Here is a 26,509-nt window from a genome sequence, read left to right as displayed (position 1 = left end):
AATACATGAGTTAAAATCTTCCAAACGACAATTCCCTTAACATATCAAATCCCCCTCCCCAAAAGGTAGTATCAAATTATGAATGGCTTGTATATCTCTTAAAATGGAGAAAACAATATATAAATGATGTCTTTTTTTTATCGGTATATCATTATAGTTTAAACTCTAGCGCCAACAATATATACAACTTCAAACATTTTACATAATTATCTTAAGGCTCTAACTTGTGTTAGGGACATATATTTATGGTGTATACATGCGGAGACATCGTTTCGCGGAATAAGCGAAACGACGTATTTGCAAACGAAAAATAATTCGTGAATAAAACTTTTATATACATGTTCTTAATGATCTAAAAGCAAAGACTGAAAAATAAACTTCATTGAAAAAACCTCAAAATCAGCTCTAAATTTAAGGTTGAAAATTTAAATTTTGGCTGATAAGTATAAACATAAACGAAAAGATGAATCCCATGGTACGTGCATGTTGTGGCCCGTGTGCATGTGAATGTGGGTTATTTGGGAACCATTCTTCACTGGAGGGCCCACTGGTCAGTGACCAGGATACATTACACAACCGTTAACAACAAGCAGGCATGTGTTATTTTCTATGGGGGTTAGTTGGCTGACAGGAAAATCTGAACTGTATGATAAAGGTTTACTCCATGTCCGTGTGATTATGCTCTGTCCAAAGCTTGATTAGACCTGCAACTACCAACAAACTAATATAGGAGAGCAGATTGAAAATTCCTTTATACTCAAACGGTTGAATGCTGCCAGGGAAGGTTCCATAAGGGCCTCATGTCAAGTGGCCGTTTAGGTCAGTTGATTATCCTATTAAGGATCATGGGATGATTGATGGTTTTATGTTTTAATTAGACCATGATCAGATGGGTCCTCTTGTGGAAAGAGTAATTACATGAAGGGTCAAAATAATCAAATGTGATGGCACCATTGCATATGTATTTTAGGTCGCCTTTATAATCGAAAATTTTTAAATGTATCCTATAGAAATTAAAAATAACTTTATATAAAGTTGTTAAGTAATATCACATTTCAAATATTTCATTAGCAATTTAGCACAAGTTACATATTACTCATAAATACTTATAATAAATACAAATTGTTGTAAGGACATACATTGTTGAACACCTACTCGGTAAACACATGCAAGTATGCTCTCTTAACACTCCTTTGAAGAGATATGTACATCAAACATAAATTGCTAAGTTTAATAAAAAAATCAATTTTATTTTCTCACTAGATTACTTTTATCCTCAAAATTGACTTTTTTATGCTAATTTTCCCTCTAATTACTTGTGAAAAGCACTCACTCAAGTCTCCATGGCATTTCCTACTTCCTATATTTCCTTTTTTATTGTTAAGTAGAATATTCTTGACTCGATCGGTGAGCTTCACATGCAACCGCTGAAGCAGGTTGGTGAGCCGATCTGGACCGTTGGATCGTCATCGAACGGTCGAGATCCTCGCGGCCCCACCAACCGCAGCCTCGGGTGCTCTCTCTCTCTCGCCTCGGCTGCAGCGCCCCGTTGCCGCAGCTGCTGCTCCCTCTGCTGCTTCCCATTTAATTTAATTTATTTATACAGCAAAAGAATTCATGAGCACGCAGGAGTGAACAGTGAAAAAACCCAACAAAAATCGCAGGGGGAGAAAAAATGGCGTGAGAAATCAGCCCCAACCGAAAGAAAAGGCGGAATTTTTTAGCCAAGAAAGCAGCTTTTCTTCATCTTCCTCCCCACTCTCTCTTGTTCCTATAAGGAGAGGAGAGAAGGAGAGAGAGGAGGTGGAGGAGGAGCAATGGCGGCCTGGGCATGGCCGCTCGTCTTCCTCGTCTCGTGCTGCTGTTCTTGGACCCAGCGGCGAATCTTGGTTGCTGCGACCACTGACGCCAATGATGGTGAGCTGCTGGGGAAAAGGAAAAAAAGAAGAAGAAAATCTCTGTTTGGGTTGGGGTCTCATTGTTTGCTTGCTTGTGCTTGTGCTTTTCTTTTTTGTTTTCTTGCTTTTGAGGTTCTTGATTCCTTTGTTCTGGACCGCCATGGATTTTTGGTCGGGAGAAGGCAAGATTTTGTCTTTGCAGCATTGGGACCATGGGGGGTGTCTTTGCTGGTTCCTGCTTTGAATGCCTGTACCCACATCTTTGGTGGCGTTTGTTTCTGCTGAGCTGGAGATTTTGTGAATGCTTGTTCGTCTCTTTCTTTTGCTGATGTTTATTGCTCTGAGTTGTTAAGCTAAATCTTGTTTTGTTGGATCACATGATGTGGTTTTTCGGTAGATTTGGGAGGAATGAGGATTTTGAGCAGCTTTCTCTTGCCCCAAATCTTTCAGCAGCTGTCAGCACAGTCCAGACACCTTTGCTGGTTGATTTGATCATTGATGGGGATTCTGAGCTAGGGTTTGCATTGGGATCTTTGGGAAACTCTGCATCTATGCACCTGGAGTGTGTTGTTCATTCTGTTTGATGATTGTAGGGGAGAAGTTTTAGTTTCAGGGGAGATAAATGAGTTAATGACCATTGTAGGAGCATTCAATCATTTGTAAAGTATACCAGAACCAACAAAATTGCCCAAGATGGATCCGTGACATCATTGCTCATCCAAAGTAGATTCAGTTTAGTAGCTATTTGCATCTGTGATCCATTTCATTGGTCCTGATATCATGTGAATCTCTAGGTGGGACTGGTCCAGCTTTCCGTTATAAGTAATCATGTATTCATGTTAACTGAAAATTTGTCTGGCGATATTCCACACCTATTGACTTGAAGTAATTCTTTACTTTTTATTATGCAGTTACTGTCCTCAATGCGCTATTCACCAGCCTCAATTCGCCGGGGCAGCTGCGCGGTTGGCAGGTGAATGGCGGTGACCCATGTGGCGCCTCATGGCAGGGCATCACCTGCTCTGGATCATCAGTCACAGCAATGTGGGTAGTGTGGTTGCATAATTCAATGTTCTTGCTTGTGAGCCCAATTTATTGTTTTCTCTGATGTGTTTTTCTCTTCCTGGTTCTACTAGTAAATTGCCGAGCTTGGGGCTTTCGGGGAATCTGGCCTACAATATGAACACCATGGAGTCCCTAGTTGAGCTGTGAGTTTGGATAATGGAATTTTTGGAGTAGTTCTTTCTGTTTGGGAGTTCACTTGGTGATTAACTTGATCATAATTCCATGCAGTGACATGAGCCAAAATAATCTTGGGGGTGGCCAAAATATTCAATACAATCTTCCAAATAAGAAGCTTGAGAGGCTGTAAGTTCCTCAGATGTTGCCATTTTATAATCTATTTTAGGGAAAAAAATTGTACTGACACATACTATCTAATTGTTCTTTGTTATTTATGGCGATAATTTAAGTGAATTTTTTATTTGCAGCAATCTTGCTGGGAACCAGTTTGCTGGAAATGTGCCATACTCAATTTCCACAATGCCTAAACTTAAGTATCTGTGAGTACCTTTTGACCCAAATACAAATTTGCCTTGAAATTCATATTGTACTCTATGGGTTAATTGGATTTTCTTTGTGAATACAGAAACCTTAATCATAACCAATTACAAGGAAATATGACAGATGTCTTTTCCAACCTTCCAAGTTTATCAACACTGTGAGTACTCTTACTTAAAACAAGTATTCTAGGTTGATCTCAATGTGCACACAAAATTCTTCTAACTTCTCTGTTTGCATTTCTTACAAGTCACGATGTATCTTTGCTCTTACTATATTTCTGTACATTGCTACAGTGATCTCTCCTTAAATTCTCTTACTGGTGATCTCCCACAAAGTTTCACTTCTCTGTCAAGCCTGAAAACTTTGTAAGAAGGAACTTTGAATAATATAATAAATTTATAAGTTCTCTTATACCTATAACCTATGTTCTATCTTACCAGGTATCTGCAGAACAACCAATTTACTGGATCAATCAATGTCCTTGCTAATCTTCCCCTGGATAATTTGTAAGCAAATCATTTTGAAGGTATAAATCGGTTATATCACACAATATTGTACTAAGTCCAGTTTTTCCTCCTTTATTGCAGAAATGTGGGAAACAACCGTTTTACTGGTTGGATTCCTAATGAGCTAAAGAAAATAAATAGTCTTCAGTAAGTATTGCTTATGTCTTAGTTCCCTAATGTTTTGGATGGCTGCATCTTGAACTAATGTTATGTTCAACAGAACCGATGGCAATTCTTGGAGCACAGGTCCGGCACCACCACCACCACCATTCACAGCACCTCCACCATCACGCAACCGTAAAAAAAGCCCAGGCAGACACTCCAATGGCAGTGGTAGCTCATCAAGTTCTGGTGGAAATTCAGGGTTACGTGCTGGAGCTATAGCAGGAATTATCGTAGCTCTACTGGTCATTGGAGCAGTTGTAGCATTCTTCTTGATAAAGAGAAAACGCAAAGGTACAAGGCAAGAACATGTTGAACAGCGACAGCCTTTCAATTCATACCCTTCCAATGAAGTTAAAGGTCAGTGTTTGAGTGTTGCAGTGTTTGATATACCATGATCGACACTTTAGTTTTGTAAGTTATAATGTATGCATGGTTCTACAAATGCAGATGTGAAGCCTATACCAGAATCCACCAAGATAGAGGTGGAGCCTTTGCCTTCCCCTGTGGCCGTTAGTCTAAAACCACCTCCTAAGATTGAGCGCAACCAGTCATTTGATGACGATGATGATGACTTTTCAAACAAGCCTGTTGCAAAGAAAAGTAATTCAGCATCAGTAAAAGCAACAGTTTATTCAGTTGCAGACCTACAGATGGCAACAGATAGTTTCAACATGGACAATCTTGTTGGAGAGGGTACTTTTGGACGTGTTTACAGGGCACAATTCAGTGATGGAAAGGTACGCATGATTGCACTTGCCATTTGCTTGAGAGAATAGCAAAAGATATCTTACTGTGCAGTTTTTAAAACTGTGCTGTAAATTTGATTTTAGAGTAACTTTTCCTACATAAATGCACCTAAGCAATCTTAGAGGCAGAAGCAATACATTCATACATGGTTTCCATTTCTTCCTAGCAATAGTGACAAAACTTCATTCATTTATAGTACAATATGTAAATGAAAATATTGAGTTGATTGCTTTCTTACCAATTCAGATTTCCACCATCATATATTTGTTCTGCCTTGGAAGTTACCAAGTGTTTCACACTTGGATATACAAAGACAGTTCATTTCTTCACATGATCAATGTGGCTTACATTTCTCCTTATATGAATCAGGTACTAGCTGTCAAGAAACTAAACAGTACTGTGTTGCCAAGCCAATCTTCAGACGATTTCTTTGACTTGGTGTCAAACATTTCAAAGTTGCACCATCCCAATCTCAATGAGCTTGTGGGCTATTGCATGGAGCATGGACAGCACTTGCTAGTTTATGATTTCCACAGAAATGGTTCGCTGCATGATATGCTTCACCTCCCAGATGAATATAGCAAACCACTCAGCTGGAATTCTCGTGTTAAGATTGCGTTAGGTTCTGCACGGGCACTAGAGTAAGTGAAAACTAAGATCTCTCTCCCTATCTGTTGGATACTTTTCAAATAAATTATTGTCTTTTTTCCAACTTAATGACTTGTGAAAATTGATCTGACTTGCCATTATAATAGAATGGAATGTGATAGGTAAATAACGAGTATATGCACAAATCACTTGTAAATTCTCTTAATTGCATGGAATTCTGTCAACACCTAATCACCTTTCCTGTTAACTTTCTGTAGGTATCTTCATGAAATTTGTTCTCCTTCTATTATCCACAAGAACTTCAAGTCATCTAATATCTTGCTGGACACCGAGTTCAATCCTCATGTTTCTGATGCTGGACTTGCCAGCAGTGTTCCTGATTCTGAATTCCAGGTAAAACTCAAATCATTTTGCTCCAACAAACATATATATTTTCAATTGTAAAGAAATTTATGGTCTTACTTAAAAAAGGAAACTTAAGTTCTGAATGGATTGGTTCTTTTCTTGAGTATCCAAGATGTTACACAACATATGGCTTACCATATTTTTCATGTTTCCAAATAAATCTCAATAGGCTTCAGATCAGGGTTCTGGATATAGTGCCCCTGAAGTTGACATGACTGGGCAGTATACCCTCAAGAGTGATGTTTATAGCTTTGGAGTTGTCATGCTGGAGCTCTTGACAGGCCGCAAACCATTTGACAGGTATTCCTATTTTTCTCTGATTCTGCATCCCTGAATTGTTTATGCCTACATTTGATGATTCCTAATTTCTTAGTCCTGACCCCTGACTGTTGTGTCAAACTATCGTCTCAGCGCTAGACTCCGGACAGAGCAGTCACTTGTCCGGTGGGCAACGCCCCAGCTGCATGACATCGATGCGTTGGACCGGATGGTCGACCCAGCGCTCAAGGGCCTGTACCCTGCCAAATCCCTGTCCCGTTTCGCAGACGTCATTGCGCTGTGTGTCCAGGTATATAACCTTCACTCCTGGTACAATGCAGTTTGCCAGCATATTCATAACTGAACACCAAGGATCTGAATTATACCAACCAAAACCTTCACTATTTCAGCCTGAGCCGGAGTTCAGACCGCCGATGTCTGAGGTGGTGCAAGCGCTGGTCCGCCTTGTTCAGAGGGCCAACATGACTAGGAGAATGATCGACGGCGAAGAGGGTTCTCGAAGACCAGATGACCAGGACCAGGAGTTCGTGTAACATGTTGAGACAGATCTTGTGTTGAACCTGCATCCTATCTCTCTGGTGACTGTAATATGTTTGGTTCCTAGAACCTGATGCAGATGGGGAAAGGGGAAAAATGGAGGGGGAAATACTGAACTTTCAACTCATCAGTACATATTCACAGGTTTTGTCTCGTATAATGAAATTACAAGTTTGGCTGCTTCATGCCTAATGATATCAGCTTGCTCATATCTGAAGCTAGTTGCAGTGATATCGATCAAATTTACAGTCTGGTAGATTCTTAAAAGTTTATATACTAAAATTAGTTGCATGATATATACTATTTTCTTTGTAAAAAAAAAAGCAACAGTTGAATATACTCTTGTAAACATAATTTCTTTACAGAGTTTTCCATATGCTATACTACTATAATTGATTGAGAAGCATTCGGGCTAGATAACGCCAATTGGCAAAAGGTATGCATCAAATAAGGCCTCTTTGGAACATAGGAATTCTATGGAAACGAAATAAGTGTCGAGAAACCACTACGGCTGAGTTCTTTTCCCAACTCACTTCTCTCGTGTTTTGCACGCACGTTTTTTAAACTGATAAATGGTGTATTTTCTGTAAAAAAAAGTTTCTATACGAAAGTTACTTAAAAAATCATATTGATCCTTTTTAAAAAAAAACAGTTAATACTTCATCAATCACGCGCTAATAGACCACTCCGTTTTCCGTGCTAGGAGATGGGTTCCCAATCCATACCAAGAAACACATCCAAAATCTTTGGAACATAGGAATTCTATGGAAAGAAATAAGTTTCAAGAAACCACTACGAAGTTTCCCCGAGGCTGTGGACTTTCATCTTTTGATTTCGCTAGTTTTTTCCTCTCATTTTGCTTGTTTGTTTACAGTTTGATTGTCTAACAATGTAATTGATGAAAACCTATCGTCAATTTAGCTAAACATCTGAGCTAGGAACAGGAATGGGTACCCATTGCCCATCACTTCAACTAGAACTACACTATCTTTTTTACTAGTTCTTTTTCGTCTTTACTGAAGGTCTTTGCCAACTTCTAATATTGACGTGCAATCCTTTTGCGCGTTCACGAAAAAAAATAGTCTTTGCCAACTTTTAAGTCCGGTAAAAAAAGGTGAGGCAATGGGTAATTGTTAGGTGTTTGAATCTCCTAAAGATGAAGATTAAGATTAAGATTAAGTATTTCAGCAAAATGAGGTGGTAATAACGTGTGATTAATTGAGTTTTAATTATTACAAACTTGAAAAATGGATTAATCTGATATTTTAGAACAACTTTCATATAGAAAGTTTTCGCACGAAACGTACTGTTTAGCAGTTTGCAAAGCGTGCCACGAAAATCCGAAACTTTATCCACTCCTTGTAGTCGAAATGAACAGGACAGGTCTAACTTTCATTCCTAATCTGAACCTGATAATTCCTGCATGGATGATACTTCCTCCGTTTCATAATGTAAGACTTTCTAGTATTGCCCATATTCATTTAGATGTTAATGAATATAGACATATGTATTAGATTAATTAACATCTATATGTATGTGGGCAATGCTAGAAAGTCTTACATTGTGAAACGGAGGGAGTACTAACCAAAGCTGGTTAAACACAAGACAATTTGGAGGAGATGGCATGCTCACATGTTAGCATATAGCAAACTATTCACACCCTTGTGATGCATATAAACACACAAAGTATGCAGTATGAAAAATGAAAAATTGTGTGAGTCCTTCATGCATAATTTTGAATTTTGTTGTGTCTATATAAATAGGCACATTACACTGTTTCCTGGTTATACTGATCGTGATTAACGTTGCCTATCATGGAGAGAATAATAATATAAGAATCGAAGCCTACTCTACTAGGGATGAAAACGAAGCAGATAGTTTCCGTCCGCTCCGGAGAAAAATCGAATACGGATACCTCTCGGATTGGATAATTCTCAGATAGTTCGGATATGAATACGGATATTTCCTCACGGATACGAATACGAATATGGTATCGGGGTTTACGTCGAATACGGATAATAATTTGGATATCTAGTGAACAGTGCTATTCGGATATCCGCAGAAACCATGAGACACACCCCATTTCTTTATAACTCTATGACCTTCAATATACCTTTTTAGGTTTTAATAGTAGTTCATCTTTTAACACTAGTTCACACTATTAATATTATTTAAAATTTTAAAATATTTATAAATTATACTACATTTTATATAAAATGAGCTAATTATATATGTTGATATTTGTTTCTATTAGAAGTTGACTTGGTTTTCATGTTCTGAGAAAAAAATTGTTTCCGTATTTGTGTCCGATCATATTCGATTCTTATTCCTATTTGAGATAATCCATATTTGTTTCCATATTCAAGCTATCTGTATTTGTTTCCGTATCCGGCAAAAGATATGAAAACAACTATGGTATGAGCATTATCCGCTCTGTTTTCATCCCTATGCCCTACTAACTTTCGTTATGAGGTTTTGGAGCAAACCAATATTTTGATGATGAATAAATGAAAGATAAATTTATTGTACATTTCTTACCATAATCCATTGATATTGTATTAGGATTAATATGTTGAAGTAAAAGATCTTTACATATTGGGACAAACTAGAGATATTAAGGAACACCATCCATATAACTATACGAAGAATAATAAGATGATCGTGGAGAGTTGTTGATTTCTACGAAGATATTTTAAGGAACACCATCTATAGAGCTATACGAATAACATGATTGTGGAGAGTTGTTGATTTCTATGAAGACATTTTAATGCAAACGATCTCTACATAACACGATCCACAAAATATGGGGATAACATGAGCATGGAGAGTTGCAGATTTCTACGAAGACATTTTAAAACGAACAAATATAGGATTAAGCTACTAAGAAGACATTTTGAAAAAAAAAGTATGATCCACAAAATATAGGGATAATATGAGCGTGGAGAGTTACAAATTGTAAGAAAAAAATGAGATCAAAATATAGGGATAATATGAGTAGGAAGAGTTGTAGATTTTTATAAAAAATGAGATCAAAATATAGGGATAAAATGAGAGCGGAGAGTTGGACACTTTGAAAATAAAAAAACATGATTCTATAAAAAAAATGGGATAACATACATATTTGTATATAAAAAAAAGATAACATGGGATAATATGCATATTTCTATTAAAAAATGGAATCAACCTAAGAGGAATTAGGTTTAGTTTTAATTGTGGAATCGGTAAATATCATTGAGTAAAAGTTTTACCACTGCAATCAAATTCTTGGTTGTTCGTATTGTTCACCAAGTATCCAAATCTAATATAACTAGGTGATACCCCGCGCTTTGCTGCGGTATTCATGGATGATTAATGTTAAATATTGTTGAAATGATAAAAGTTGAAATGTTGAGAAAATAATGTGAGGAAGATAATTTGACATACACTTGTTGATCTCTATAATATAATATTGTAGATGATGTGTCATGCTTGCATAGATTTTAAATAGGCTAGAATAGTAATTTCTAGTGAGTGAATATGTGGCATGCTTGCATGGAATTTAAATGGGCTAGAATAGTAATTGCTAGTGGGTGATGATGTGGCATGCTTGCATGTTGAGCTTTAGTTTCTAATACTTCCTTCGTTTCACAATGTAAGTCATTCTAGTATTTTCCACATTCATATTGATGTTAATGAATCTAAATAAATAAATAAATAAATAAATAAATATATATATATATATATATATATATATATATATATATATATATATATATATATATATATATATATATATATATATATATATATATATATATATATATATATATATATATATATATATATATATATATATATATATGTGTCTAGATTTATTAACAACAATATGAATGCGGGAAATGCTAGAATGATTTATATTGTGAAACGGAGGAAGTAATTGTTAGGTGGTACCAACTATATAGAAAGTATAGATGTGTGATATCGTTTTCATCTTTTTGTCTTGCTCCCCAGCGTCGTTCAGTTTTGCTGACTAATTAGATTGTCTATCTTGCTTTTCCTAGAGCCGGACAGATCAAATGATTCTTTCCCTCTTATATGTTTGCAGAATTGCATGTGTAATATGAGGGGAGAGGATTGATGCGCTCTAGTTTCCTATAGTAATAAATATGAAGGTTGGTGTGGTTATGTTAGATTGTTTGGTTCAGTGATCTTCTTTAGAATAGGTACAGTTCTTAGTAAGAGTACATTTATCTTATTTGGAAGACTCTTCCAGTTCCGTTGATGCATAATGTTTTTATAATGAGAAATCCTTTGTTTTTTTTCCCATCCCTGCTTAGTTCTACAAATTGCCATTGACTTCGTCGAGTTCTACAGTATAGTGTTGTACTAGTACTTTTGTCCTATTTTTCTACCGATGTCAAGTTTTTGTCACTCACATCCGTCAGCCCCTTTGAATGATAATTTTGCCCCTAAAAACCAAACTTTGCAAATAACTGAAGAGTACATTATTTTTTCATATTGTCATATGCCAATTCTTCTCTATATGATTTTGCAGGCATAAATTTTGATGTCATCGACAACTCGACTCCTGTCCATTGCCAACCTTCATGCCTGGAGTACTGATCCTGATAAGTATTGAATGCATGATATTCTACAACCATATCTTGTCAAACACAAGACAATTGGAGCAGATGCCGTGTCCACACATTAACATCTAGCAAGCTATTCACGCCCTTGTTATCTATAGAAAAACACAAACAAATGCAGTTTGAAGAAATGCATGAGTCCTTCATGCATTATCTTTTATCTTTCATTGTTTTATACATATATGAATGTTAGATTGTTAGTGTGCCAATAAATTGGCATAGTACTGTGCTTGCTAGTTGTAGCTGGTGTGATTAATGACCACCAAGTTAACCAAATGGAAATATAGACAAAAACTATCCATATTTTGTTACGAGGTGTTGGAGCAAACCAAAATTTTGATGAGAAATGAGTGGATGATAGATTTGTTTGCAGGTGTTGCTTGTGGCTATGGGAGTATAGCCAGTGATGGATCGGGACTATGCTTGGGAGAAATTGAGGTCTAGATGATCAAGGATATCATGCGGGATACTCAAGCTAGACAACTATAGCAATGCATGTAGAGGTGAAGGTTTTCATATGGCATATATGTGGTGATGTGTGCGCACGGAAAGATGGGTTAAATTTGGATTGAAGTCCAAGTTTGAAAAGATTGAAGTGTGGAGTTATATGGGGATGTTGTTTCTCTGGTTTGGTAGGTTTACTATGTGATTAAGAGTTCTAGTTCTAGTTGGATTCATGGTTTGGGGCAACCATGTCATGGGTATAAATAGATGAGGGATTGAGACTAGAAGACATTGACTTTTTTAGAGAGAAAAGTTAGGGTTTTTTTTAGCTTCGATTCTGGTTCAAGAGTTGAGAGAGGAGTGCTTTAGATGCACTTTGTAAACACATATTGATGAAATAAAGTTGATCTACTTTTAAATGTTTTGTTGATACGTGTTTGCCTGATGCTCGGTGTTTGGTCGATAGTACGCCTTAAGGTCTTTAGTCTGTACTACATTGGAAGATCTTTACCTTCAACTGATTAATCTTACCACTTATTAATCTTACCACGATAAACCGACTCCCTCTCAGAGTCTGTCGGTCTAACCGTCAAGCTAACTGGTCAGATCGCCCGGACACCTTCGATTTAACCGGCGCCCACTACCCAGTTTGACCGGCAACATAATGTCGACGCACTGTTCACCGATAGAAAACACTCTTCACCATATTTTCAACAAACACTCACCTTTTGATAATCGTTCATCATCAAGATTAATCATCTAATGATTCTACAAATCCAACTCGTGATATCGTTTACGTCTTTTCCTCTCCCCTGATGTGGGCATACTCTTATTGCTCCTGAATGCTTTCATATTATATTGTGTCCTGCTTGCTTTTCTTTGCTCTCTGGGTTAATTTTGCTTTTGTTGACAGTTTTAATAGAGGCAGACAGACCAAAGGATTTAGGGTTTCCTTCGATATGTACACCATATACTTTAGGCAAGGGATGAAGGGATATACGAGGGGGAGTGTCCTCTACTTTTTTATCGGAAGTACGAAGGTTGGTGTTAGGGGTAGAAAAAAAAATGAAGCTTGTAGCTTGGATTGGCTTGTTTGGAGATATGTTCTGATCCACTCGAACTCGTAGTTATAGTGATCTGAGCTGAGCTTTTAGCTCGCTAGCTATGTTTAGCTTGCTAGTATGAGAGGTCATCACTTTTTTCATACATGTGCTTCTTAACTAGTACTCCTTAGTTACTTCTAAACTATCCGTATTTATAGGGGGAGTTTATTGCACATAGGATAAATTGGTAAATTATAAAGGTGATAGAAATAAGATAAAATTTGTTAACGAGTTTAACAAGCCAGCTCGTCAGCCGACTCGTACATTTAGCTAACGTGTTAGAATCTTTGTCGAATATACTAGTCCTACTAGGAGTTGGAACAGGTGTAGGATAGAGTTAGAGTCGGACTCTATCATATGCTCTCTCTTAAATAGAGAGGAGGGGACACCACAATGTAATCATGGCTACTATAATGTAGTGTAGACATGCGCAGGGAGATGATGGCAGCGAGGCCATGGACTCGTAATGGCTAGGTGCTATGTTGATTGGGGAGGAACACCCATAATCAGATCTCTGGGATGTAGACTTCGACTGAACCTTGTTAACAAATATCGTGTGTTACTCTATCGTCATCTGACATATCTTGAATGATTAATGATTCAAGCGATCGAGAAAATTTGTCATCATTCCGCAAAATCGAATAACTTTTATAGCACAGCGAGCCAAACCGACCTAACTTGCTAAGATAACTAATTAGCCAATGCAAAATGAGCATGGCTTCTTATCGAGCCCTACTTGGTGTGGCCCTCGTATTTGCGTGAGATCATTTGAGCCCATGGGTGTAAGTGGCTAACCCGCGAAACCCACTTATAGGCTAAAATAAGCCGCGAACCCGTTTATTTTGATCTATAAGTGGGTTCGCGGCTGACCCACTTACAGCCCTATTCGAGCCTGCCTCGTATTTGCGTGAGATCATTTGAGCCTGCCTTCTTAGTAAGAGCACTTTTATCTCCTCTGAAATATCTGCCCTGTAGTCGTGCTGATGCAGAATGTTTTATAACAACAAATTCTACATCTTTGCCACCAGCGCTTAGTTCTACAAATTATAGTCGACGAGGTCGAGTTCTACATCGTCACTGTACTTGTGTTGTCATCCCATTTTTTCATCGACGTCAGGTTTCTGTCACTTATATCCGCCAGCCTCTCTAAAAGATTATACTTTTCCCTCAAATATTTTTTTACAAATAATGGAAGTGCAGAAGGTTTTGCATATTTCATACACCAATTCTCTAGATAATTTTGCATGTACGAATTTGGCCATAAAAAAATTAGTGTAAATATGTGAGGCAATGGCTACATATGTTGCCTATTTATCATTCTAGGGCCAACATGACATTACGCATTACTCCCTCCGTCCCATTTTAAGTGCAGTTGTAGGTTCATGTATCCAACATTTAACCATTCATCTTATTTAAAAATAAATAAAAAATAAGTCACGCTCACGCATATATAAAATAATATTCATGTTTTATCATCTAATAACAATAAAAACAATAATCATAAAAAATTTTCAAATAAAACGGACGGACAAACGTTGGATACGGAAATCCACAACTACACTTAAAATGAGATGGAGGGAGTAAGAAAGACATCTAAATTGCACTCCTACTACTACCTACTTTCTCCATCCTAAAATAAATTTACTTTGTTTCTCCTGTTTGTTCCAAAATAAGTTAATCTTTAATTAGTCATTGCATCAGAGTTGGTAAAAGTAGAAAATAAATGCATTGACAATATATAAAGAGTAATAATTGCATGGTATTTGAGAAGTGTGGGTATTCTGATCTTTTTAGTCTAGTATGGTATGTATGGGAAATATGAAAATTTTAGGCTTGTTTAGATGCCATCACACTTTGCCAGATTTGGCAAAGGAATTTTGGTCCCATAACATGTGGGATAACAGTGTAGCAAGCCACAATTATGGCATAAACAAAACACCTACCAAAAAAAACTGTGGTGCGTCTAACGTTTGGCATAGCAAAGTGTGGCATTGAACCAAACAACTCCTTATAAGTTAGCTATAAGCTTATGTTGAGGAGAGAGATAATAGAAAATGAAGGTTTTGGCTCTCATACTAGAGCTAGTTCTACACGTGCTTCAAGATAAATACATTGAATGCATTAGTAAGAGAAAGAGAGAGGAATAGGAAAAAAATGAAGGCAAAACTTATAGCAAATATATTATATACTATGTTGATTTTTTTTTTCGGGGAATATACTATGTTGATTTTAAGATAGACTACAGTAAACTATACCATTAAACTTTCTAACCGAGGATGTGCTTGCTCGGTCCTTAAAAAGAAAAAAGATATCACCGATTTATTTCATGCTTAGAGCGGGTTTAATAGTATCGTCGATTGCTAGCTATAATTGTGTGCCACGTCATCTAAAAGCAACTTAGGGTGTGTTTGCAAGAGCAAGTTTCCAACACTCCCCCCTCATTTTCCACGTGCACGCTTTTTAAACTGCTAAATGGTGCGTTTTTTTGCAAAAATTTTCTATACAAAAGTTGTTAAAAAAATTCATATTGATCTATTTTTGAAAAAAATTAGCTAATACTTAATTAATCACGTGTTAATGGACCGCTCCGTTTTCCGTGTATGAGAGATGGGTTCCCAACACCCACCTCCAAACATAATAGTTGGAGAGTATAATAAGCACGGTAAACAAGTAAAAGCTTTATTATTTTTGAACCACATCAATCACTTTCTCTGCGGTGCTTTGGTGCTATTTTCTCTTTGGTGCTATTTTCTCTCTTTTCTCTTGCAACAGTGACAAAGTATTGTGATGCCTTGGAGCAAGTGCGCCGCTTGCACCATCTTTTCTCCTTTCTCATCCAGATTATCACTTAGTATGATTTGGATTTCATATCACCCGCTGAATATAAGCTTTATTATACTTGCTCTTATATAATACTCCATACGTCTAAAAATATAAGAGATTTTAGAGAATGTACTCCTATTATTACGAATCTAGACAGTACTAGAAGATACATCCTTCAAAATCCCTTATACTCTATTTTGGGATGGAGAAAGTATTACTCCTCCGTTCTATAATATAGGGGATTGTCGGGGTAACGGGTCAGGCATACCCTTTACCCCACGATACACGCCACATACCGATAAGGTATATCCACGTGTACACGGATAAATCCTTTGGCATTTAAGGAAACTCTTCGTAAAGACAACAGATAAGGAGAGACCTTCTCGGACAAGAATTGAGTTACCTACGTATCGTGTCAGGTCTGGTATATCGGAGTCCTACTCAGATAACATCCAATCTGCGGTATAAAAGGGACCCCCTGGGGAGACCACAAGGCATCGAATCTCAGAGCCCCGACAACCAACACAGCCTACAAAGTCAGAGCCTACAAGGAGCCAAGTTGACGAGAGCTAGTCGGATCATCTCGACTACAACCTTGTCGAATCTCCCGAGTTCCGTCTTTTCCTTTGTAATCTGTGTTTTCTACCATATAATCCCATATCAACTGGATTAGGGCTATTACCTGTCAAGGGGCCTGAACCAGTATAATTCTCGTCTTTTGATTGCTCGATGTCGTATTACGTAGATCCTTATACCAGCGTACCCCAATACCCTCTATATCCGGTCTACGGGTATCCCCCGTCGACAGTGGCGCGCCAGTTAGGGGGCCTTGGTATTCAAGGTTCTACTATTATGCCATCAAGCTTCGTCGACAACAACGTCAACACCAGTTCCGGTCAAGTTCTTCCCACCTCGACAATGCTGGTATGGACTCAAGTCGGCGAAATCGTCTGTCCGGTTTACACCACAATGCCGATCTCAACCAGTCCTCCAATGACTGGGTACGAGAACGCGGTGGTTACAAACCAAGACGCCTCTACGTCGAAAGATCCACCCGTTGAAACGGAGAACGGATTGCTGACTACATCTAAGTTCGTGAAGGATTCTGATGCGACCAGGCCTTGTCCCTCCGACACAAACCGCAGGCCAGCAAAGATGACTTCCGAAACTATCAGGTCTTGGTGTCCTATTCATAAAACCAAGAAACATACTCTTCAAGATTGCTGGGTATTCGTCAACGCTCGTGCTGAGATCCGCGCCTGCAAAGAACGTGGAATCCAGCGTACTTCCCCAACTCGGAACGTCTATTGTCCCATCCATAAGACAAAGAATCACGACCTCTCGAGTTGCAAAGTTCTACTTGGCGCCATAAAAACTCCGTCTCCTAAGTCATACGTCCCAGTCCGGGATAACGGCAAGGAACAAGGAGCGACTTTGGCCCCAGATCGGTTCATTGGGGTAATCGATCTTAATCCCCACGAACCATCTGTTTTACATCTCCTCGAAGATTATGGGTCATCGACATCAGACGCGGCGCGGGAGGTGTTGGCTATCGATGACGTTGGCACGTTAGCACAAGCAAACGCGGAGACGGCGGATCAATCGACCACCCCAGCCCAACATATCAGGGCTGTTCAAGCCATATTGAGGGAAACACCTTACGATCCTGTCCTGAACAACGACCTCGAGCGTTGGACGGAACGACTACGGGCATCGGTGGCTAACCTCAGCAACGCGTTCGAAGAAGCCGCCACCGCGGCGCAACAAAACCGATTACCCATCAGCGATGCTAACGGCGAAATTCCAGAACATAGAGAATCACCTCAACGAGCTACCCCCCCACCTCGTGGCACGGGTGACCTTCGAGATCAAATCAACGGGCGCCGAGAAGCACGACGCACACGGGATGAAGCAAATCGCTCTCGGCACCATGTCTCCTCACGACGCCATGATCGAGGAAGTCGCCCACACGATAACCGAGACCACGATGATCATGATCGGCGAGGGCCAGACAACACTAGTCACGGCCGTCGCCGTAACGACGAAGATGGAGGAGATCGGCGTCGAGACAACAACGAGAGACGAAGACAAGATTCCCGAGATCCAGGTCGTCACCCTCGTAATCGCACGCCGGAACCAAGTGACCCATCGTCATCATCATCATCCTCTGCGTCCTCTTCATTGTCAGACCGACATCCACGAAGGTCACGCGACCACCGACAACCCACCGCTCCGAGCGCTGGGTGCAGGGCTTTCGGTCGTTCCCTACGTGATGTCCGATGGCCTGAGAGATTTCGACCCGGAGCTATTGAAAAGTATGATGGGAGCATCGACCCAGAAGAATTCCTTCAAGTCTACTCGACAGTGCTTTATGCCGCTGGAGCAGATGACAACGCGGTGGCAAACTATTTACCAACCGCGTTGAAGGGATCTGCACGTTCGTGGCTGATGCATCTCCCCCCCTACTCAATTTCTTCGTGGGCAGACCTGTGGCAGCAGTTTGTCGCCAACTTCCAAGGAACATACAAGCGCCACGCGATCGAGGACGATCTTCACGCGTTAACACAGAACTCAGGTGAATCTTTGAGGGAATACGTTCGGCGCTTTAACGAATGCAGGAATACCATCCCCGAAATCACCGACGCTTCTGTAATTCGCGCCTTCAAGTCTGGCGTCAGAGATCGCTACACTACCCAGGAGTTGGCAACAAGGCATATCACAACTACTCGAAGGTTATTCCAGATCGTTGAAAGATGCGCCCACGTCGACGACGCACTAAGACGCAAGAACGACAAGCCGAAGACTGGGGGAGAGAAAAAGTCAGCCGCAGACACATCTGAGTCGAGCAAGAAGAAAAATCGCAAAAACGGGAAAAGGAAAGCTCAAGCGGAAGTTCTCGCAGCAGAGTACGCGAACCCTCCCAGGCGCCCGGACCCACAAGGCAGCGACACAAAGAAATCATGGTGCCCCATACACAAAACAGACAGACATTCTCTGGAGGATTGCCTTGTTTTCAAAAAGTCGCTCGAGAAGCACATGGCGTTTGAGAAAGGCAAGCGAGTACGCGTTGTCGAGAAGAACGAGGAGTCGCCTCCTCACGAATCGGACTCTGCGTACCCAGACTCCGACCTCCATGTTTCGCACATCTTGGCGGTTCCACGACGTACTCCTCCAAGCGAGAATACAAGAAAGTGGAACGCGAAGTTTGCTCGACATGGCAGGGGGCTGCACCCAAGATGAAGTGGTCCGAGCAGAAGATGGAGTTCTCGGAAGCAGACCATCCCAAGACCGCGGTTATCCCAGGACGGTATCCGATTGTGGTCGAACCTACTATTCGGAACATCAAGGTAGCACGGGTCCTCATTGACGGGGGCAGCTCGATCAACCTTCTTTTTGCCAGCACTCTGGAGGCAATGGGAATTCCACAAAGTGAGTTGACGCCAACTGATCAACCTTTCCATGGGATTACTCCCCAATCATCATCCAGACCTTTGGGCAAGATTACGTTGCCTGTAACCTTTGGCCAAGCCAACAACTTCCGAACAGAGCAAATCACCTTTGATGTCGCTGAATTCGATACAGCTTACAACGCCATCATCGGGAGGACTGCACTTGCGAAGTTCGTGGCCGCATCCCACTACGCATATCAAGTACTCAAGATGCCGGGGCCGAAGGGGACAATCACTATTCAAGGGAACGCAAAACTGGCGGTGCAGTGCGACAAGCGAAGCCTCGACATGGTCGAGCAAACGCCCACTCCACCCGCCACGTCTGAGCCACCCAAGAAAGTGAGAAAGCCAAACAAGACGCCGAAGCCGAACGGCGCCGTCAAGATCGTTCCGCTCTCTAGTGCTAACCCCGACAAGAATGTCAAAATCGGGGCTACACTAGATGAGAAATAGGAACTCGCGCTCATCGCCTTCCTCCGCGACAATGCCGACGTGTTCGCTTGGCAACCGTCCGACATGCCGGGGGTCCCCAGGGAGGTGATTGAGCACAAACTAATGGTGCGACCCGATGCCAAGCCAGTCAAACAAAGACTGCGGAGATTTGCACCAGATCGAAAACAAGCCATACGAGAAGAGCTCGACAAACTTCTCAAAGCTGGCTTCATCAGGGAAGTACTCCATCCAGAGTGGCTTGCCAATCCAGTTATAGTGCGGAAAGCCAATGGTAAATGGAGAATGTGCGTCGACTTCACAGACCTCAACAAGGCGTGCCCCAAGGATCACTTCCCTCTCCCTCGAATAGACCAACTGGTGTATTCAACAGCCGGATGCGAACTATTAAGCTTCCTCGACGCTTACTCTGGCTACCACCAAATCAGCATGGTGAAGGAGGACGAGGAGAAAACAGCGTTCATCACTCCGTTCGGAGTATTTTGCCACGTCAAAATGCCCTTCGGATTGATAACAGCTGGCAACACTTTCCAACGCACGGTCCAGGGCGCACTTAGCAATTAGCTTGGCAACAATGTCGAGGCCTACGTCGACGGCATCGTTGTCAAAACCAAGACAAGCGACTCATTGATTGATGACCTCCGGGAAACGTTCGACAACCTCCGACGATATCGTCTCATGCTCAATCCAGAGAAGTGTACGTTCGGAGTACCGTCGGGCAAGCTACTCGGATTCCTCGTTTCTGGCAGAGGAATAGAGGCAAATCCTGAGAAGATCAAAGCAATCGAGAACATGAAGTCGCCCACGAGACTCAAGGAAGTACAGAAGCTAACCGGATACATGGCAGCGTTAAGCAGATTCGTTGCCAGGATAGGAGAACAAGGACAACCTTTCTTCGCCTTGTTGAAGAAACAAGACAAATTTGTATGGACGCAGGAAACCAAAGAGGCATTTATTACACTCAAGCGCTACCTATCAAACCCACCTGTACTCGTTGCTCCCCAACCTAATGAAGAATTATTTCTTTATATTGCCGCTACGCCACACTCCGTTAGCATTGTTATTGTCGTTGAGCGAGAGAAAGTACAGCGACCAGTCTATTACGTCAGCGAAGCTCTCCATGACGCAAAGACAAGATATCCACAGATTCAAAAACTGCTCTACGCAATCATCATGACATCAAGGAAGCTACGCCACTACTTTCAAGCCCACAGAGTCACAATTGTTTCCTCCTTCCCTCTTGGCGAAGTCGTGAGAAACAAAGACGTTGTCGGCCGCATTGCGAAATGGGTAGTCGAGCTAAGCCAATTTGATGTCCACTTCATGCCGCAAACAGCCATTAAATCTCAGGTACTCGCCGATTTCGTGGCCGATTGGACCATGCCAGATAACAAGTCAGATAACCAAGGCGACAATGAGACATGGACAATGGCGTTCGATGGCGCACTCAATAGCCAAGGAGCAGGGGCTGGACTTATCTTAACATCTCCATCCGGAGATCAATTCAAACACGCAATCCACCTCAACTTCAGGGCAACCAACAACACTGCAGAATACGAAGGGCTACTCGCCGGGATACGAGCCGCAGCCGCACTTGGGGTCAAGCGACTAATCGTCAAAGGGGACTCTGAGCTAGTCGCGAACCAGGTGCACAAAGACTACAAATGCTCTAACCCCGAGTTATCCAAGTACCTTGCAGAAGTCAGGAAGCTCGAGAAGAGGTTCGACGGGATCGAGGTCCGACACGTCTACCGCAAGGATAACGTCGAGCCAGACGACCTAGCCCGACGCGCATCCAGACGAGAACCGCTCGAGCCCGACACCTTTCTCGACGTCCTGACGAAACCCTCCGTAAAAGAAGTCAGCGGCGAAGTCGTCCCAAGCACCCCCGACATCAGCTCAGATGTCATCGAGGTAGAACGCGCCGTGGCTGACATTGAAACAACAGATGACTGGCGCACCCCGCTAATCAAATTCATCAACAGCGAGGAGTTACCCGAAAATGACACAGAGGCCGAGAAAATAACCCGTAAAGCAAAAATCTACTGTATGATCGGCAACGATTTATACAAAAAGGTGCCAAACGGGATACTTCTCAAGTGCGTCTCTATCGACGACGGCAGACAACTCCTCCTCGACATACATGAAGGCATATGCGGGTCACACGCCGTCGGACGGACATTGGTCGGCAAAGCCTTTCGACAAGGATTTTTCTGGCCAACAGCCCTCAAAGATGCATGCGACATGGTCCAGCGATGTGAAGCCTGTCAATTTCACAGCAAACACACAAAGCTACCTGCACAAGCGCTTCAAACAATCCCTCTGACTTGGCCGTTCTCGTGCTGGGGGCTAGATATACTTGGGCCATTCCCACGAGGACAGAGCGGCTACAAATTCCTATTGTAGCAATCGACAAGTTCACCAAATGGATCGAAGCATCACCTACTGGAGAAATCAAGGCAGATAACGCCATCAAGTTCATCAGAGGGATATTTTGCAGATACGGACTACCGCACCGCATCATAACCGACAACGGCTCCCAATTCATCAGCGCCGATTTCCAAGATTACTGCATCGGCTTGGGAGTCAAAATATGCTTCGCCTCGGTCTCTCACCCTCAAAGCAATGGACAAGTCGAAAGGGCAAACGGCATAGTACTACAAGGGATAAAAACCCGTGTCTACGACAGACTCATGTCACATGACAAAAAATGAGTTGAAGAGCTCCCATCAGTACTATGGGCCATACGCACCACACCGACAACGTCCAATGAGGAAACACCCTTCTTCCCCGTGTACGGTTCTGAAGCCATGCTCCCCGGTGAGCTACGACATCAGAGTACTCGAGTACAGAAGCATTCCGACGAGAACCAGGATGAACAGCGAGACATCGATATAAACCTTCTCGAGGAGCATCATGAGCGAGTTGCCGTTCGAGCAGCAAGCTACCAACAGGCCCTCCGCCGTTATCACGAGAAGCGCATCCGAGCACGCATACTTTCGATCGGCGACTACGTCCTCCGACGAGTTCAGACCCAAGCAGGGCGAAACAAACTCTCACCAAAATGGGAAGGACCCTACACGATCACACAAGCCTTGCGGCCAGGCGCATACAAAATCGCAGACGGCGACGGTCGCGAATTAGCGAATTCATGGAACATTGACCAACTACGTAAATTCTATGTATGAGTCAATACCATTGTACCTGTAAGCACCCTTACAGTATCAATAAAGACTACTTTTTGGTCCCATATAACAACCAAAGTGTCTTCACCTGACAACCCCTCACTCTGTACAACGCCTAGCGTTGAAACCTGTCCTTATGTCCCTTTACGCCGTCTCGACAAGGCCTCCGAGGAACCCAAGGGATCTTCGGCTGGGGACGCTCAGAGCCGATAAGGCCTTGTCAGATCCTTCAGAGACGAAAGACCATGTAAGATCTGGTCGTGTAAGAGTTCTCGCCGTGCGTATTAACCAAGCCGTGTAATCAGAAATTGACTTTTCCAACTTCACGGCTGGGGGCTAGGATCAGAGCTTATTCAACCAAGACAGGCCAAGGGTCCAAGAGCCTTGTCACCCAAGGACATCCCTCCGACGACAAGGCTGGGGGCTAGGGAGAGTGTACAACTCAAACGGCTAACTAAGGTCGTTAACTGAGAACACGCTCTTACAAACAACACCCAGAGTAAGAAACATTTGTTAAATATATATTTCTTTATTCACAAAGTATTCCTTACTGTTAGCACATAAATATTTTGTCACATTACGTCTTTTCCCAAGATATCTTGTTACAAGGTACAAATTCTACCAAGAAGGCCAACGCCAGTCCATTGATTGGAAAATCTTCTCGGCTAGCGGCGACATTGATCTCGCGAGATGGTCAATCTCTGCCGGATTTCTCCGAGAACGGTTAAAACCCTCACGGAGAAATTCGAGTTCCAGGCGCGGGCGGTGATCTCGTACACAGGCCAACACATGCCCCCCGGCATATCGGCTTGCTCGACGACACTCTTGCTTCAAGGCCTCGTCGATACGCTGACCAATGCCGTCGAGTTGAGCACAGGCCCCGTTGAGCCACGAGATGTACCCGGCCGCCGATTCTTCAGGATCACCGCGGGCTACCCGAAGATCCCGGCACACCCTCGCCATAGAGGCGCAGCAATTCTTCAGATAAGATGAGAACCACACCTCTCGACCTCGGAGTGTTTCCACAGCTTGATCTTTTTTCACGGCTAGCATCGCCCTCTCGAGTTCCGCCACTTCACATTTCGTCTTCTAGTATTGGATACGATGATCTTGAGTCGCAAGGGCATCCTCGAGATCTGCCAAACGTGATGGTTATTAAGACAACTCGGAAACCACCAAAAAGCAATAAGGCTGACGAGATCACTCACTCGGGTCAGTTGCCGTCATTTCGGCTCCGGCATCAGCAATCTGGCCATCGACGATATGCGCCGCGCTCGGTTCTAACTCGAGTACCGGGGTTATCGCCATCGATTCAGGTTGCCCGCGCTACTGGACATCCTCATCATCGACCTCTCTACAATCGATAAGATGAATTTTCGAGATCAAAGATGAACAGAGCTAGACAACCAAAGTTTGGGGTTCACAAATCATGAGAAGGAAATAAAAATACAAGTACTCCTACTCTTCGAAGAGGGGGACGACAGACTCCCCCAGGTCACCGACTTCCTCCATCACCCCCTTACGTGCGTCGCTCGCCGCCCCCTGGTCCAAGATCTCGCGGAGATCTAGCTCAGGACGCGACAACCGCACGCACGCGAGGACGTGACACGCCCCGGTATAAATGCCGTTGGACGTCTCCTCCGCAAGTCGGGCCGCCTGCTTCGCGGGGATCTCTCCCATCGCTGTCGCCAGCTCCTCCAGAGAAGAGGTTAGGGAGAACTCGTCGGGGTTCTTGGGGATCGTCGACTTGACCCCACACTCCGCGGCAAGCTGGTGGAGGCCGGTGTATGTGACCCTCAGAGAACCACGGATCTCGGAGAGGTTATCTCCGAGTTCCGCCATGCGGTTCTCGAGTCCCTTGCGTTGACGCTCGTTGCCAGCCACTAGTTCCCTCATTTTCACGAGGTCCTCGCGGGCTTCGGCCAGCTCCCGCACCAGCCGCTCCGCGCGCGCGTTAGCCGCCGCTGTCTCCGCCCTCGCCTCCGAGACCTCGCGACCAATGCCGCGAGCGCCGGCTTCAAGAAGGCGCCCCATCTCGACTTAGAGCTCCTCCCAGGTGAGGATGGACTCTGGCGCGCCACGGTTTCCGACGGGGTCGCTGCTTGGGCCGCTTGGCGTCGCCTCCTGACTCCCGATCACGGGAACGACGTCAGTCGACGCTGTTACAGGGGACGCGCTAGAAGTCCCCCCAGACTTGGCCCGAGCCGCTTTCGCTCGTGCCTCCCTGTCAACACCGACGGATCAGAGTTCGGTTCGAAAAGAAGACTTGAGAATCTGAGAAGTTTCGCGACTTACTTCTCGCCGATCGTCACAAGGCGTTGACGACGCGCAAGAGGAGGAGATGCATCGGAAATCTGCAAAGTCGCCAGTGAGAACAAGAACCTTCCTAGTCGCTCAGCTTAACGACGAGGCGAATGTTACCGTCGAAGTCTCCGCCTTGCGACGGTGTCCGAGCACGGACGAGAACTTCCTCGGCTTACTCGGAGCCTTGCCGCCACTACCAGCAGCGGCGTCGGACGCCTCCTCGACCACCTTCTCCTTCAGAGAAGCCGCCACCTGGTGATCCGCGAGCGGTCCGATGACATCAGTCAAGGGAAGGGCCTACGCTAAGTCCGATCACAAGCTGATTCCAAATGAAGGAGGAAAAAGACATTTGAATAGACTTACATTGATTGCCTCGTCGCGTTCCACCGCTCCCTTGTCACAAAGGGGCGCGGGGATGTTGCTCGCGGTTGACGGGCCGATGATCATCACTTGACCAACGCGCCGCTCCACGCCGTCGCTGCTCAGAGCTGTCAAGGAAGAATTAATTTCCGATAAGTCGAAAGCGAACGCGAGTACAGTCATATCAAAATGAATACAAGAAAGATACCCCGAGGAGAAACCCGGGTCGCGTCATCTGGCCCGGAATAGTTATATGCCGGGTGGGCCCGAGCCTGAAGCGGCTGGATCCGCCTACCAACGAAGTCTGCGATGACTTCATACCCCGATAAGCCCCGTTCTCGGAGATCATCGATGATGTCGATAAACGATTGGAGAGATGGGGTCAAAGGGGGCTTGGCGGTCCAAACCGGAATTTTGTCCGGCTGCTCCTCAGGAACAATTAGGGCAGGATCCGAGTCCTTGATCTCGAGATAAAACCACATGTTCCGCCATTTGTTGCGAGAAGAGGGGCACTGGAAGGGGACGTAGCGCGACTTCATTCCGTCACGAAGTCGGAACCCAACGCAGCCAGACACTTTGTTGGATTCCATCCAACGCAACTCGTAATAAAAGCGAAACAAATCTAGAAAAGGCTCTACTCCAATGTAGGCCTCACAAAGATGCACGAAAACGCTGAGGAACGCGATGGAGTTGGGATTCAAGTGCAAAGTGAAAGCCCATAGAAGTTTAAAACTAGCAAAAGGAATTCAGAGGGGGGAGGAAGAAACCCGCAGACAATGTAATCCTCAATCGCAACCATGCGACCTAGGACGGGTTGGGGAGTAGTACCTCCTGCTTCCCTCTCCGCCTTGTCGCGGCCAGGGAGGCCGCCCTCCTCCTGAAGCTTCTTCAGGGTCGCAGCGGTGGAGGTCGATTTCCCAAGATCCATGGCCGTTGGGAGATCGCCGGAAGATCGCCGGGAACGGACGATGAATCGGTGAGGCAAGGGCTTTTTGCGGTGGCGAGTAAGGCGAGGAATGCAAAGGAGCAGTGTATGCCTAATGAAGTAGGCGGACCT

The 26,509-nt window shown here is 43.2% G+C and overlaps 2 protein-coding genes across 2 annotated transcripts; one reads left to right on the top strand and one right to left on the bottom strand.

The window, feature by feature from the left end:
• Positions 1–1,805: 1,805 nt before the first annotated feature.
• On the top strand, positions 1,806–6,918 carry LOC4348521 (protein STRUBBELIG-RECEPTOR FAMILY 7). Its single transcript, XM_015759517.3, has 16 exons — positions 1,806–1,917; positions 2,810–2,942; positions 3,035–3,106; positions 3,192–3,266; positions 3,389–3,460; positions 3,547–3,618; positions 3,755–3,826; positions 3,902–3,967; positions 4,049–4,114; positions 4,188–4,489; positions 4,580–4,869; positions 5,249–5,520; positions 5,746–5,881; positions 6,063–6,193; positions 6,305–6,461; positions 6,562–6,918. The coding sequence occupies exons 1-16, from the start codon at positions 1,818–1,820 to the stop codon at positions 6,703–6,705; spliced, it is 2,160 nt and encodes a 719-aa protein (XP_015615003.1). The 5' UTR covers positions 1,806–1,817; the 3' UTR covers positions 6,706–6,918.
• Positions 6,919–24,246: 17,328 nt separating this feature from the next.
• Positions 24,247–24,822, bottom strand: LOC136353538 (uncharacterized). The gene has a single exon (XM_066304545.1). The coding sequence runs from the start codon at positions 24,820–24,822 to the stop codon at positions 24,247–24,249; it is 576 nt and encodes a 191-aa protein (XP_066160642.1).
• Between the last annotated feature and the right edge of the window lie 1,687 nt (positions 24,823–26,509).

The sequence above is a fragment of the Oryza sativa genome, chromosome 10 (genome assembly GCF_034140825.1).
Source record: "Oryza sativa Japonica Group chromosome 10, ASM3414082v1".
Lineage (NCBI taxonomy): Eukaryota > Viridiplantae > Streptophyta > Magnoliopsida > Poales > Poaceae > Oryza > Oryza sativa.
Note: the sequence above shows the minus strand (reverse complement) of the source record. Positions and strands in the feature narration are given on the sequence as shown.